We start from the raw sequence: 15765 nt of genomic DNA, 5'->3' as shown, positions 1-15765 counted from the left end.
ATAGTTTGTTAACAGTCACGGTTTTGTCATAACTCCCTCTATGCATTTTTGCATTTAGAATAGCTCTAAAACCGGGGGGCGAACACGTCGCAGGGGGGGCGCCAGTGCGTGGATATCTCAATCGCAAAATTAAACAATATTTCTATCGGGCGCCTACCATGGACTAGGCTGGGTGAAAATCAAAAGATTGCGTCAAAAGATTGAGCTTAACCATTGACCTCATGGTTGCAAAATGCAAGGGAACATGAATCAGCATATTATTTGCACAAACAATAACGGAGAGTAGCTCTTCAACTTTGCCCGTTAAAATGTGTATGAACAGTCTCGCAACGCATTTCATGAAGGCCCTTTGGACATGTCAGTTATTTGCACCACTGGGAAAAACGGCATTTTGTTTTAGACTACTGGTATTTCATTTGTGCATTGACAATAAAGCTGAATATCATTTGAACTAGATGACTAAACTTATGCATATGTAGAAGAAGAAACATTCACAAAAATCCATGACATGACCTCTCTTCTTGATAGCTGTTGAAAACTGCATGGAACTGACAGGGATTGTTTTGTTTAATAATAAATAAATAAATACATTATGCTGCTACCTTCTGCTTTTCCCAAATACAATGTAGCCTACAGGTGTACCTTTCATCAGTCCAGTGGAATGGATGGACTGTGATGAACTGCCCTACTTGTGATTGTTTAGAGATTTTAAAGGTTTTATAACAATGTTACAGATTTTTTGGCCCAGAAACAAATCTATTCACCTTTGCAGCGCCAGTAGGCTACTTTGTGTGCGGAATGTGTGCAAACACACATTTCAAACAAGCATACACAAAAGTTTCAAGAGTGGGGAATGGAGTAGAAGATGGAGACAAATTCATTAATATGATTTATTTTCGCGGAATGGATGTGCAGGACTGAGCGGCGGTCATATTTTGTACCGCTACGCGGTACATCTAGTTTTCTACTGTACTCACAAAAGCGTACCATTTCCTAGCTATTTTGATAAAGCCAGATGGAGTTTATCATGTGCTTCTATTTGAATAACAGAGGATAGCTTTTGCAAAGCAGATTTGCATCTGACAACGTTTATGCAAAAGATGGGATAAGGTCAAAGGTCAATCTCTGTTTGTCTCATTACTTTTACCCTTCCTTTCCAGCTGGGGACTGCTGATGTGAAGAGAGGCGCGCCACTGAGTGTGGCGAGATGGCAACAGTGGAGGACATGAGGGAAATGTTAAAGGGCTACTTACCGGCTTTTTCTTATCGGCACTGGCCTCCTCTGCAGCCTTCTGGTACCTGAGAGAGAGAGAGAGAGAGAGAGAGAGAGAGAGAGAGAGAGAGACAAACAAACAAGGAAAGAGTAACCATTTGAAAGTTCAAAGTATAAAAACACCGTCATTTAGGCTGTGTAGGAGTGTTGTACATTGCATGTAATCCATAAAACACCAAGAGTGACATTCTCTCAGTTCTTGTGGCACAATGGCAGCTAAAGCGGTCACAAACAATGATGCCTGTGTTGATGATAACAATGTGTATTTGCCTGTGATTCATTGCTCCAATAATGTGAGTTGAAAGAAAATCTGACAACAATTAGACGAGATGAAAGAAAGCACACCAACGTGCAAGCTAAAACAAGAGCGCCCTCCTCTGGCCACGGCCAGAATTGAAATATCACAACTACTTTTTCAAAAACACAAGAACATTTGAATGTAGTCAAATATGTGTATTATTCCTGTTTATAATATCCTTCAGGACATTGATTTGCCTAAAATACCCAAATTTGACAAACAAACTAGAGTATAACAGGATGAGGAAGACACATCAAAGGGCTAGAGAAGAGAAGAAGAGAGGAGAAAAGAGAAGAGTGGAAAAATCCAAGATGGAACTGGGCAAGAGGAGAGAAAAGGGGGACAGCTACGAATAAATCAGCGCCTGAATGGAGTTCCTGGGTGAAAAGAAGTAGCAACGGACATCGGGATGGACGTGACAGTGATGTATGGCCTACAAGCTGGGAGCTGAGGCTCCAGCCAGCCACTCGAACTCAGTGGCCCCCAAAAAACATTCAGGCAGTTTCTTTTTTTATGTGTCGCCCATGTAGGTTTGACTCCTCCTGTGTGGTGCTCACTACTAAAAAAAAAACTAAAAAAAAAAGTACGGAGAGTGAGAGAGCGGAAAACAGAGTTAGACACAGAGAGAGAGAGAGAGAGAGAGAGAGAGAGAGAGAGAGAGAGAGAGAGAGAGAGAGAGAGAGAGAGAAAACAGACAGACATAGAGGAAGAGAGGGGGGCTGAGAGAGACAGGAAAAGACAGACAGAGAAAGAGAGAAAGAGAGAGAGAGAAAGAGAGAGAGAGAGACTCTGAGGAACGACACATTTAATAACATCTTCCCCTTCTGAGGCCTAAATAAGCTCCTCAAGAATGTCCTGTATGTGAGCCCAAGGCGCTCGAGCACAACCTGCTCTTTAACATTTCAAATCCATTTCAAATCTCGCACCCCCAACCCTTACTCTGTGCATGTCAGTGGAACATACATTTCCCCATCAATTACAAAACTGTGAGTTTGCATGTTGCATGCCCATAAAATCCACCACCATGACTGGAGTGGAATATGTGTGACCAAGAGCACACAGGTCTGCTGCTAGAGCCCTTGATCTAGTGATCCAGTCACATGTGTGCCTGTGGGCTTCTTTACATGGGAATCAGGCGCGCCTGCAGGTGTACGTCCGTGCGTACCATAGCATTAATTCCTGCAGGCGCCCCTGGGAATTACGCAATAATCACCAGAAGAAGATCCCACTGAGGGCTGCATTCACTCATTAAGCCAGAGACTTTCCAATGAGGAGATAGCCTGGCCTTGGCCTGTCTACGTACTTCCGGTCGATTTCTTTTCCCTACAGTATTCCGAAGTACTGTGAAGTCAGAGAGTCTGGTTTCCAGGCTAATGAGGAGACACAGCACTCAAAAAATCCTCCATAGAAATGCATGGGGTTAGTTTGTAACGCCAATATGGCCGTTGTCTACACATATCACACCCCTTCCTCGGCAAAACGTCGACATGTGAATACATTGAGCCAATCATGTGGTGTGATGTGAATACATTGAGCCAATCATATGGTGTGTTGTGAAGACATCGTGCCAATCATGTGTTGTGAACTCGCCGCTGGAGCAAGATTGGTGTCGTGAAGCCTTGCTCACGCGCATTTATGCCGAAGAGGATGCCCGATGAGTGCCCAAAAAAAAAGCGTTGCTGTATGGCCGCCGAGTGGAGGGACTTTGGCAAGCCTGATGCCTTTTCTCTACGAAACTCCCCCTTGCTTGGTCTGAAGCTCTTTTCCTTTTCTTTGCGTCTTCTGTCAAGGGTTTTCGCTGCTTCTTCGCCGGCTCTGCCATTGTACACACGTTTGCAACAATCTCTAGCGTTTCGTTAGCCTGCCTCTGTGCTGTAAACTGATCCTGCTTCGGTCGGCGGGTAGGATACACCGAACTTGCAAGTGGGATATTCTTCCTATAGGCAGTAGGGGCGGCTTACGAAGATGATTAATTAACACGAAAATGTTGCCTGGTGTCCCTTTAAGCTCATCCAAACAGAGGCGGAAGGCAGAATGCCGGTGTGTCTCCGTCTGTGAGTTGGTCACGGTTGAGCTGTCCACTAGACTTCCCTGCCCTCCTCCTCAGGCTCTCCCTAGCAGGCAGGTAACAGGCAGAGCTGTCCACTAGACTTCCCTGCCCCCCTCCCCTCTCCCTAGCAGGCAGGTAACAGGCAGAGCCGGACCAACAGGAACCTTACCGAAAGACTGCTGACTGCACACAAAAAAAAAGCTAAAGGTAATAAAAACACTAAACCCTCCTGACTGACCCCCCCCCCCCCCACCCCCCAAAGGGCCATTCTCCCCAGTGCCTTGCTCAAGGGCACAAACGTGTAAGCCGGGATATGAGTGCACAACTTTTCAGGCTACTTGCATTCTAGCCCAGCGCTTTAGCTGCTACGCTACCATCACCTTTAAACATGAAAGAAAGAAACATTTGCATTTACAATATGACTTCTGCCACAAATAGCAAATTATGACTCTGTATCAGGTACTACCTCCACACTGACCCGCATTTTGCATAATACGTATTCACTAAGGCCCATTGTGCTCGAGTTCATGGCTGTTTACGCATGGAATGCTTTGAGCTTGTGTATAATATGCCAGAGGAGTCATTTCCCTTGGGTCGTAATAAAAAGCTTCAACGATCACCGCGTGTTACTGAAAGAGGAGAGCAGAGCAGCAGGGAGATGGAGAGTGAGAGGGGGAGCAGGGAGAGAGAGGGAGAGGGAGAAAGAAAAAAAAAAGAAAGAGAGTAAGTTGTAGAAAGAGTGTAGATAAGATGGCAAGAGTTGTAAAATAATACATTTATAGAAAGAATATTAAAAATTACAAAATAAACCTATGTATTAAGATGTATATTAGCATGTGTTTATGACCAAAGCTGATGGCGCATGTACAGGACGACACTTTAATTAATGATTGCTTCTAGCAGTGGAGCTCTGGGGACCCTTGGTTTGTCCGGCTCCTGAGTGAGGGTAAATATTAACAGTCAGGATGAGCTTTTTCCCCACTAAAGCAAGCAGCTAATCCAGCTGGCCAGACTGAAGGAAAATGATGTCTGGAAAAGAGGGCGAGTGCACCGATGAGCATCTCGAATGTCTCCTCACTTCTCGCTCTCTCCTTCCCTCTCTCTCACACAGCAGCACCCCCCACACCACTCCAGTTTTCTGTCCTGTTCTTCTCTGGTTTCGATTCTCTATATTCCCCGTTTTGAATATTGTGTGTGTAGGTGTGTATGCTTTTTTTTTTTAAAAGTGTGCATAGATCAGTCTGAGTGGCCTTTCAAATGAGTTCAAACTGTCAATTACTCACAGATGTGAATGTGTAGATATGCGTAAGGACGTGATTACCTAAGTCCGTGTGCAAGTATATGTTTGTCGTAGGTGTGGCATCCATTACGCAAACCCCTCTGCACAGGTGTGTGTTTTGATAAGGATGTTTAGGCGCGAGCGGTCTTTTGTACCGCCTTATCATACCACACAGTTAAAGTATGAGACATCAGAGACGTAAGGCCCAGGCCCTACTCTCAAGTAATAACATATCAGGCACAAATGTGTGCTCTCAGCCACTTTAATCATAAAGGTTTAAGCATCAAAGGCTTTGCTCTAGGTGCGTATGGGCCAAATTAACAGTTGAGTGTAGTGTGATGTTGTGAGAGGGACACTTTAATTTGGTGCACATTATGGGTGTGAAAGATCCCGAAGAGAGGACCCCTTGCAAAAGTGTGGTGTGTGTGTGTGTGTGTGTGGACAAGCCAGTAGCATCACTCACTTTGAGAAGCGCTCGGCGATGGCAGTGTTCTTCCCGCGGCCTCCGACCAACGAAAGCTCTCGGGCGGTGACGCGTAGCGACTGTGACGCCCACTGTCTGCGGCTGAAGGGAGCGGCGTCCATTTTGGCTCAGGACCACAGGATCTCAGGACACACGACTGCAGACAGCACAGCAAAGAAAGCAGCAGCCAGTCAGATTTTTGGGATCAAATAAACCAAACAATGTTCCCTCAGAAGTACTGCATTTGAGACTTCCCCCAATTTTGAGCATTTTTCACCAGCTATTTCGCACAATAAAGAGAAGCGTAAAGGTTCGACACAAACCAAATCAAAAACATAAAATAGCCTACAAAACAAAATAAATTCTGGAGCACACATAGCAAAGCTCTCCGGCTTCAAAACACATGCCTATGTTGGCAGAGTGCAAGCACAACAATGGAAACTTGCGGTGGCAGTCGCTGTAAAGTCCCAGAGCGTAGAAGCCATCAATAAATCTATATTTTGCACTTAGCTTTGCTCTCGATTCGCTTTTCCTGCTAAAGTGAACAAACATTGCATTGGTGTGTGGCACAGTCGAGGACAGGACAGTCTTTCTCAAACAGGATGCTGTCTTTACCCATGGATGTCTGTGGCTCTATCCATCCAGTTTGTGCAAGGGGCACGCACATCCCAGAGGTTTAAAATAGGTGGTGGGCTTAAAGAGCCATAGATAAACATGAGAAAAGAGTCTGACTGTGTGTGTGTGTGTGTGAGAGAGAGAGAAAAGAGACTGAGAAAAAGATGTGTATGTTACAGTGTATATGTGTGTGAGAGAGAGAGCGAGAGTGAGGAGAGAGAGGGTGCACTGGAAAAACAAAAGCTGACAGAAATAAAAACAAACAAATAAATAAATAAATAAAACCTCATAGGTCTTCTAGTGGGGGGGTGCAGGACAGGGACAGGCCTACCCCCTATTGCTATTTGACAATAAACCAATATTCTCCTCATTCCTATTCAGTTTTCACAGAGCTGCTCCCCCAAGAGTTTAGCTGGGGCTCACAGTAGCTTTGTGTGGAAAAGCACCCAAAGCAGAGGCCAAATCATACAACGCTGTTCATTTAAACGTAGCCGCAAACAAAAAAAGACAACAAACATGAACCATACTATGATTCACCATCGATTGCAGTACACTTGATCCTACCAAGCACAGTACTACTTGTTCTAAGAAAGTAGTAAGTTAGACGTCAAAGCCATACCCATATATATCCATGTTTTCCATCATTTACCACCTGGACTGTTATATACGGAATAGTCTCAATAATCACCATCAGTGCCACACTAAGGCAACACTTTCCCTTTAGCACATTTGACAGGTCTTATTCAGCTCAAATGAGGCAGGGTTTAGTGACACCAAACAGAATGAGTGGGAGAGAGCACCACATAGTTACACAGTTAATCATACTTTCATTCACCCTCCCTCTGTCTTTCCCTCTCTTCCTCTGCCCTTTTTTACACCCTCCATCTCTTGGTCACTCTTCTTCTATCGTTTTCCCCTCCCCCGTTCTTGGGTTCCGAGCAGGAACATCCAGAGCACTCAGGCTGTGAGTCTTGTCGGCTAGGATGACACCCACGAATGCTGTGTCCGAGTAAAAGGACACCGGCCCTTTAAGAGTCAACACTGCTCTCTTCTGTGTGTGTGTGTGAGAGAGAGAGAGAGAGAGATCGCTGATGGTCACTGGCCTGAATGATAATCACCTGCTCCCTCAGACACACACACACACACACCTGCGAGAGGGGCTGAAAGAGATAATTGTGCTCTGGTTAATTATTCTCAAGTCACTCTTGCGGTCAAGCCTCAGCTCAGTGCACAGTGCACAAACATGTTTTTGTTAAAAAATAAATAAATAAATAAAATAAACACATTTATCATGACATACCATGATTGATAACTCAGCATTTTATTATTATATTTAATTAGCTGCCCTCAATATGTGCTACAATCTATCTACAAGCTCACAGGCCTAGTTCACTGGTCACTAGTCACCAATCAGCTGAACTTACGCTCCCGGCCTACTTTTCCCTCAAGGTTCGGTGAGAGATTGGGGGACCAAAGACTCAGGAGTGGCTCCTAGAGGATATCCACTTTCTTTCTTTGCCATGTCTTCCATGAAATATCCTACAACTGGATAACATTGTGGATGTCCATTCTACTGTAATCATGTGGAATGTAGATTAGAACGGACTACCATAAAACAAAGCATTAGTCCTCTGCGAACAACATAAATAAATACATCTTTAAATATGACCTGGATGTGGGTTTAACATACTATTCTATGTGTACATTCATACACATATACTGTGTATCAGGGTTGTGCACAATTTGAATTGCAATTCTGCTTCCTGTTTGCTACCTCAATTGAAATACAAGTGAAATTCAAGAATTGAATTGCAATTTAAGAGCCAGTTTCAATTCAATTCTGGAATTTTGCACAAGCCTGCTGTGTATGTCTTTCACACAGTGTGAAACACTTCAATATATGTAGTCTAACATTTCCGCTAGCCTGAGTTTGTTTTCAAGTGATATGCAGTGCTGGCATAGATGCTGTCACCAGTGTGGAAGGTATGTTTAACACACTTCCATGCCCCACCCCCAACCTCCCATACACACACAGACATCCTGTATGCCACTTTGGGGGCACAAAGTTGTGTGCCTTACAGAGAGGGAGCACAATCCTCCTCTACTGCCCTGGAGGCTTTGTGTGTGTACGCTGTACGTGTGTGTGTACGTGTGCCCTGCCCTGGAGGCTTTATGTGTGTGTGTGTGTGTGTGTGTGTGTGTGTTGGACGGAGCTGCAGCCTCCACACACTCAACAGTGATGGCATCAGGGAAAAGCAGGCATGCGTAGACGTGTACTTTTTTCTGACAACCTGTAATCAGCCTCACTGCAGCATAAGATTATCCGCAGTCCCTACAGACGGTGGAGACAAGTCAGAGTTGTTTGTGTTTAGTCTGTGTGTGTGTATGTGTGTGTGTGTGTGTGTACGTGAGGGAGAGAGAGACAGAGAGAATGTACGCTACTAGTACAGTACGCAATATGCTGATAAGATGACAAAGAATGAATATACCTCAGCACACAGTCACCATGGAAACCATGGCTGAAAAAAAATCCCCAATGTAGGTATGTATGACCACTCACACACCCCTTAACTATTGAGCCAAAGCAGATAAAGAAGATTTTGTAGAACAAGGGAGCGGACTTCCTAGGAAAAGCCAAGACAAACAAAAACACACACACACAAAAGCTTCAGCTCTGACTGTGTCACTGCCCTACTGTGACAGTACATTAATGTGTTTGTGCAGGGGGCCGGGACTTGGATTAATGGCAGTAATATTCACAGCCTGTGACATGGGCGAGTGAGTGTGAAAAGTAGCAAGAGCTTACGTCATCTCTCTCACACACACGCACGGGCACATGCGCACACACACAAATGTGCTACTATGATATTAACGCATCATAATGAGAGAGACAGACAGAGACACAGAGAGAGAGAGAGAGAGAGAGAGAGAGAGAGAAAGAGAGAGAGAGAGAGAGAGAGAGAGAGAGAGAGAGATATCAGATAGAGACTGAGAGCATCAGAGAGGTAGACAAAATAACAAACTGGAGACAAGGTCTACAGGAAGTCTAAAGTCTACCAGAAAGACAGGTTGAATGTCACGTAAGACATTGGCACACATACAAGCATGAGATCAGAGATAAGGGACAGGTGGGGTCAAGATCAAACAGAAAAGGAAACAAACTTAAAACATTTTTTTTTTTTAGGAGATTAGGGTCATATAAACTGGCAGATGTCACAGATCTCAACCCATCCAGGTGAGATGTGTGTGACAGGAGAGGGCTGAGATTCCAAGAAGGCTTACGTCAACACGTAATGATTGTTGTTATGGCCCGAGTTGTGTGCATGTTGTCAAGTAGCAGAAAAAGAGACTGATGAAGTCATTTTTTGAAAATGCCAACTGGCCCAGAGCAGTGCTGAGGCAAAGAGGTTAACCATTTGCCTGAGGGGCATCATAATCAGGCTAGGGCCCACCTCACAAATCCAGGACACTCAAAAGAATGGAGGAGTACTGCAAAGCACTAAAAGGCTATGCAGTCTAGAGATGATTCCCAAGTCAGCATTTAACATGAAGTGACTAGCAGGAAGTCTTCACATTCTATAAGCTCAAATTGTGGGGAAATTATTATTTTGACCGCCGCGCTAGCAAAGCGAGTTTTATTTCTTCACTAAATTTGGGTCAACGACTCCCAGGACACTGAAAGATCAGGCTGCACGAAACTTGGTGCGCATGTAGCCCCCATAAGGATGACACGGAACCATTGTTTTTTTGTTTTCATCCGTCGCCAACTGCCGCACCTGGCCCCACGTAAGGAGGGTAGGCTGGACACAGTTTTCTGTGAATATCTCGAGAACTGTAGGGCCTAGGATAACCAACTTTTTTTTTAATGTTGGTCTCAAGGGGCCATATCAACCCATCTCAAATCCACTCATTTGAGGTTTAGCGCCACCTAGTTAAAAATGAAAAAGCAAAAATACGTTATAATCGCAGGTATCTTTGGCTGACATGTTCAAAACTACCCGATATTTGAAGTGTAGGATCATAATGACACCCTCTACCTCTGAATGCATGCCAAGTTTCGTGGAATTCCGAATAAGTAAGAGATAACGGCCGCTGTTATATGGAATTGATGGACAAGGGCGAGAGGCAAAGAACTCCGCCCGAGTCCATTAATTCCGTATAAAAGGACACCTTGGAGGCCATTAACCCACTTGAGTCCCACTATAAGCAATAGTCATGCCTTCCGTTCCGTTTAAAAAGAAGCCGAAGATAGCATGGACAGTTTGCTTGTTTACAGTTGATTCCATTGTTGCAAAACCTGCTTCCAGGCTAAACTGTCGTCCTACTATGGTTGTTATGGTTACCATTCATAAGCATTGATATGGAACGACGATTCAACTTTTTTTACCACATCTACTTCATAGGTGTCCTGTTATTCAGAATTAATAGCCACCCAACCAGCCAATCAGAAAATAGTATTTCTTCTCTCCGGTTGATAAATTAATATATGTGAACATTTAGTGACTGTACACCAATTGGCCTGTAGATGGCCGTACACAGTTTTCTGTGAATATATTGAGAACCATAGGACCTAGGATGACCACCCTCTGAATGCATGCCAAGTTTCGTAGAATTCCGTTCATGGGGGCCATATCATCTACACATGCACACACTCGCACGTAAAGACACACAAACACACACAAGCATGCACAAACACACACACGAACAAACATATGACACAGACACAGGCACACACACACACAAACACACAGAAGCACACATATACACAAAAACAAACACACAATATGCACACACTCTTTTACATACACAAAAGTTGCAAGAGTAGGGGCTGAAGTAGGAGATGGAGACAAATTGACAAGCTTGATTTATTTTTGCGGAGAGAATGTGCAGGAGTGAGCTGCAGTCATATTTTGTACACTATTTTCTATTTGGTACATCTAGTTAATGGATTAATTCATTGGATGTTTGAAAGAAAAATCACTACAAATATAGCTGCAAGCAGCAATGAGGGGGCCAAGCAGTATAGGCCAGAGTAGCCACGGCGACAAGATAGAACTCAGCAGACACCCGGGATCAACAGGGCTGAAACAGGGCTGAGTATTGCCACCGCCTCCGCCAGCCAGCCCCCCCCCCCCCCACCCACCTAATCACCCCAGCCCGTCCCAGCCCGTCCCAGCCCGTCCTGCCCTGCTCTTCCACGCACACATTAGAATTAACTGGATGGAACATGTTGTCATCAGTTTCACATAAAAAATAAAAGATTGATAAAACACATCAGAAACTAATAATCAAAATGCAATATTGCTAATTGCAGCACCCCCTACAGGTCAAAGGTCACCAACATTTTTTGTGCGTCCTCCTAATGGGGTCATGAATCTATGTAGTAAGTTTGGTTATGATACATGGCAGGGTTGCTGAGATATGAGCTCACTTCCTGTTTGGCGGCTTCGTCACCAAATTCGATTGGCTGTTACGGGCGAATGCTTTTGTCAATTGTTTCAGAGAGCAAAATATTGATAGGTTATGGTCTGAAGATGGTCTGTGCCAATGTTGGTGAAGATCAGATGAAATTTGCGATGTGTGAAAACTTTTTGATGTTTTTGATTAAATCTAACATGGCGGCCGAATCAATTACAATGACAACACAAGTTGGCCTGGGTCGGCCTAAGGATCTCCCACAGTATTACCAGACACCACTAATACATTTTAATTTCAAACAGAACATTAGCTACAGGCCTAAAGGCATGTTTCTTAATTACAGCGCCCCCTAGAGGTCAAAGGTCACCAGATTTATTGAGTGTCCCCCTGATTGGGTCCTGAGTCCATGCACCCAGTTTGGCTTTGATACATGCAAGGGTTGCTGAGATATGAGCTCACTTCCTGTTTGGCGGCTTCGCCGCAAATTTCGATTGGCTGTTACAGCCGAATAATTCTGTCAATTGTTCCAGAAAGCAATGCACTGATAAGGCATGGTCTGAAGATGGTCTCTGCCAATTTTGATGAGGATCCGCTGAAATTTGTGACCTGCGAAAACTTGTACGTGTTTTTGATTAAATCCAATATGGCGGCAGAATCAATTACGATGACATCACAAGTTGGCTTGGGTCGGCCTAAGGACCTTCAACAGTAGTACCAAACACCACTAGTGCGTTTTAATTCTAAGCACAACTGCTGATACAGGCCAAAAGGCATGTTTCTTAATTACAGCGCCCCCTAGAGGTCAAAGGTCACCAGATTTCTTGAGCGTCCCCCTGATTGGGTCCTGAGTCCATGGACTAAGTTTGGTTATGATAGATCAATGGGTTGCTGAGATATGAGCTCACTTCCTGTTTGGCGGCTTCGCCGCAAATTTCGATTGGCTGTTACGCGCGAACGGTTTTAGTTCCGAAGACAAAAAGCAATGCATTAATGAGGCATGGTCTGTAGATGATATCTCTGAAGTTTGGTGTCGATCGGAAAAAATTTGTGACCTCTGATACGTTTTAAGTGATTTTGATGAAATCCAAAATGGCGGAAAATCCATCATGGCGGAAAATGACGTTATAGGGTGCGTTGAACTCGGCTTGATCCAAGGATTCCAACGATACCTAATTTTTGACAATCGGGTCAACAAGTCAGAAGTTACGTGCGTGAACGCAAGTCCAATTTTGGCCTGTTGGTGGCGCTAGAGCGCGGGAGGTGCGGACTTGAAACTTGGTGAAATTAATCATGGGGCACTGCCTAATTAGTGTGCCAAATTTCACAACTTTTCACCAGACGGTTCTATGGGCTGCCATAGACTTCAATGGCAGAGGAAAGAGTGTGTAATAATAATAATAGGAAAAGCTAGAAACACAATGGGTGCCTTCGCAGCTTCGCTGCTTGGCCCCCAAATATTATGGTTCTTGATAATATCCACTGTGTGATGGCTCTAACCACTGTGTGATAAGGTGAATAACTATAGCCTAAAGAAGCCATTTTTTCCTACATCTCCCAGTTCTTCATACAGATTTATTACAACAGCAAAGGGGCCAAAATGTGTGGGAAGACTGCCTAATGATGGTTCAAATGCCACTAATGTTAGGGTGGAGGCAGTGTGGTAAGACTGTGTTCTGTAGTATCAGAGCTTAAGTTAAGTTAGGATCCACCCAATGCACACCAGGATCAAACTGAAGACACTTACCCAGCTGCTGGAGCATCCCATCTAGCTCATTCAGCTAAGGGGCACTTTAGATTCTGGCATGTAGGCCTGTTTTCTAATGATAAATCATGGTTCCTGGGAAAGGAACCAGTGACCACAACATTCTCTACCCCATACTAGGCACAACAGAGAGACGCTACACCTGCAGCCCCCAATAAAAAGTGTATTGAATTCCTTCCTTTTTTCTCACTGTACTATTGCATATTAATTATTTATTTTATATTTTGTATGTACTCATCTCAATACTAAGACAGAAAAGACACACGGGTAACCCTTCATTTTTCCTTGATGGGTGGTTTGGGACTTGTCGGAGTGGTACTGACTTAACGTGGTTTAACTGCCAGGCGCCGAGGATAAGCATATCATTTCCATTATGTGTGTGCAGGATGGATGTTATTATGTTTAGGCTTCAAAAAGGAAGAAATGCCCGCACTCTGCTAAAAACTCCCATATATTTATTATGTGCTGCAACGTTTCTAGTTCCATTTGCCCTGCACCTCACCGGTGGGGATGTGCATTGTGCACATTACTACAACTATTATGTTTAGGCTTCAGCCTGATTGAGTTTAGGCTGAACGACTGCAATGAGTTGAGCGATATAAAATGTTTTATATCACTATATAATCCATTTAAATCTAAAACATAACATAAGTTAAACATAAGCCTACCTGCTCCATCTTATCCAAGGATGAGAATGTTTCTTCCAAAATGTATTCAAATGGCGTTGAAACAGTAGTTTGCTTACCATTGTCTTGTTGGCCAAGAAGACCACTACTTTTGCTTGCCTTTTTTTATCGTAAATTCATGGTACTGCTACCTGTGGTGCTTTTTCAAATGCCGCTACACGTTCGTCATGTTGCCTCGGGAGGTAGCCAGAGCTTGACATCAGGTTTTTCAAGTACACTTCTGGTAAACCCACAATACTTGACATGATTAACCACTGGCTCAGAGTATGATTCTGTAGCCTTAACGGTTTGCTATATGCATTACTTCAAATGGCAATTTTGATTAAAAATCAATGAACTGTTCAGGTTCAGATTAGGTTGTTTTGTGTGAAAGTGGAAGAACCAGTAAAAACAGGCTTCCCCAAATCATTTTTTTTGGACCGAAGATAAATGAGTGAAAGCTGACAGATTAAAAGCTTTTAAACATTTATGTTTAAAGGGGAAATCCAGTGTAAATGTTTGAAACAACACAGATCTCGCGTGTTTTTGACTGAAGTACTGAAGAGTAAGTACTTCCGTCAAAAACGCGTGAGATCTGTGTTGTAGTGACTTAATTTCAAGATGGCACCGACCGGCAAACGATTCAAGGTATTGTCTGTATAGTCCTTTTTAATAAACTATCTTTACATTTACAAAGTTGTCAATGCCTCGTTTTATATCTTAGGACCCTCATCATACTACCAAAGAAGTGTTAGGCTACTTTGAGCCTCGTAAATGGTTTAAAATGAGCAATCTTTTTACCATGAGAAATGTCCTATCGCTACCAGTGTAAGCATTTTGGAAGCATCGGCTAAAAACAGGCAAGTTTAGAATGCATCAAAATAGCGTTTATTTGCTCCCCAACGAACGTTCAAACTCGTTATCATGCTAAGCATATCCAAAATCTATTTTACACCGGATTTCCCCTTTAAATTAAGAATATCCCCACTTCACCTTTTATCAACCAATGCAAAACATTTAATTTCCATACTTTTTTTTTCAAAGAGCAGTATACCTAAGATGACACACAAATATTTTTTCTTAGATATGTCCTCTTGCTGTAGCAAATTGCATGCCTCCTCTCTAATTTCAATGAAAACGCACACTAAGGTCAGAATTCAATAAAGAACTGCAAACCACAACCTTTGAACCAGCATTTTGTTCTGTTTTCCATGGAAACAGAAACCGTATCCACAACAACTATTAGAAATAGTTACAGTGTAGTCTAATTCTTCGACTATCTGAAGGGGTCAGTTTAAACACTGAAAACAACCCCAGACAATTCTGTGGCATGAGTGCAATTTCAACCACGTCATCGTCAATTCAACTGCAACAACAAAAGCATTACGATTACTCTGGCTGATTGCACCAGCAAATCTAGCACAGAGCCATGGATGGGGAAATACAAACACGGTTCGTTTGAACAATCCCGCCTCTCTCCCAGAGATCGTTTAGCTGCCCACAAACCATGTTAGAAGAGGCACCAGAGTACTGAGAATTGTTTTCTTTCTTATTTCAATGTAGTAATTATTCTTTTAGATTTGGGAATGTTAGACAACCACGACAAATAAGGATGGCAGTGTTCCAACTCAATGGGTACCTGAATGTTGCCAGTATTTTTGAGTAGTACAAAAACCTCTCTTTCCCTTTCTCTTTCTCTCTTTGTAACACCACAGCTGAAAGGTGACCTGACTCTTCCCCCAAGGCAGCAGATCAGGTGCCTCGACACCCACCCTCACACAGCGTAGCCTGTGTCTCACACCTGTTGACAGGAGAGTATACTCAGACCTGAGTGCTTCCGTAGACACAAAGACATGAAGAGGTTATTGATGAAAGAACAAGCTTCACAAACATCAAGAAACACATAAAATATGTCAAAATTTACATTAAAAAGATGGCATTT

The 15765-nt window shown here is 43.4% G+C and overlaps 1 protein-coding gene across 1 annotated transcript in view; it reads right to left on the bottom strand.

Annotated features, from left to right (window-relative positions):
- The window catches only part of LOC143104866 (uncharacterized), a 30584-nt gene that overhangs the window by 14528 nt on the left and 291 nt on the right, over positions 1-15765 (bottom strand). The window contains exons 2-3 of the mRNA XM_076269199.1: positions 5364-5520; positions 1254-1299 (exon numbers count right to left, since the gene is read on the bottom strand). Of these exons, the coding sequence (XP_076125314.1) occupies positions 1254-1299; positions 5364-5485 (168 nt within the window). The 5' untranslated portion in view covers positions 5486-5520. The remainder of the gene's footprint in view (positions 1-1253; positions 1300-5363; positions 5521-15765) is intronic.

This window comes from Alosa pseudoharengus, unplaced genomic scaffold, assembly GCF_046254945.1.
Source record: "Alosa pseudoharengus isolate Yale_2024_CS ecotype anadromous, Long Island Sound unplaced genomic scaffold, YU_APseudo_1.1 YU_APseudo_1.1_scf_5, whole genome shotgun sequence".
Taxonomy (NCBI): domain Eukaryota; kingdom Metazoa; phylum Chordata; class Actinopteri; order Clupeiformes; family Clupeidae; genus Alosa; species Alosa pseudoharengus.
The sequence above is the reverse complement of the archived record's forward strand: the minus strand, read 5'-3'. Positions and strand labels throughout refer to the sequence as shown.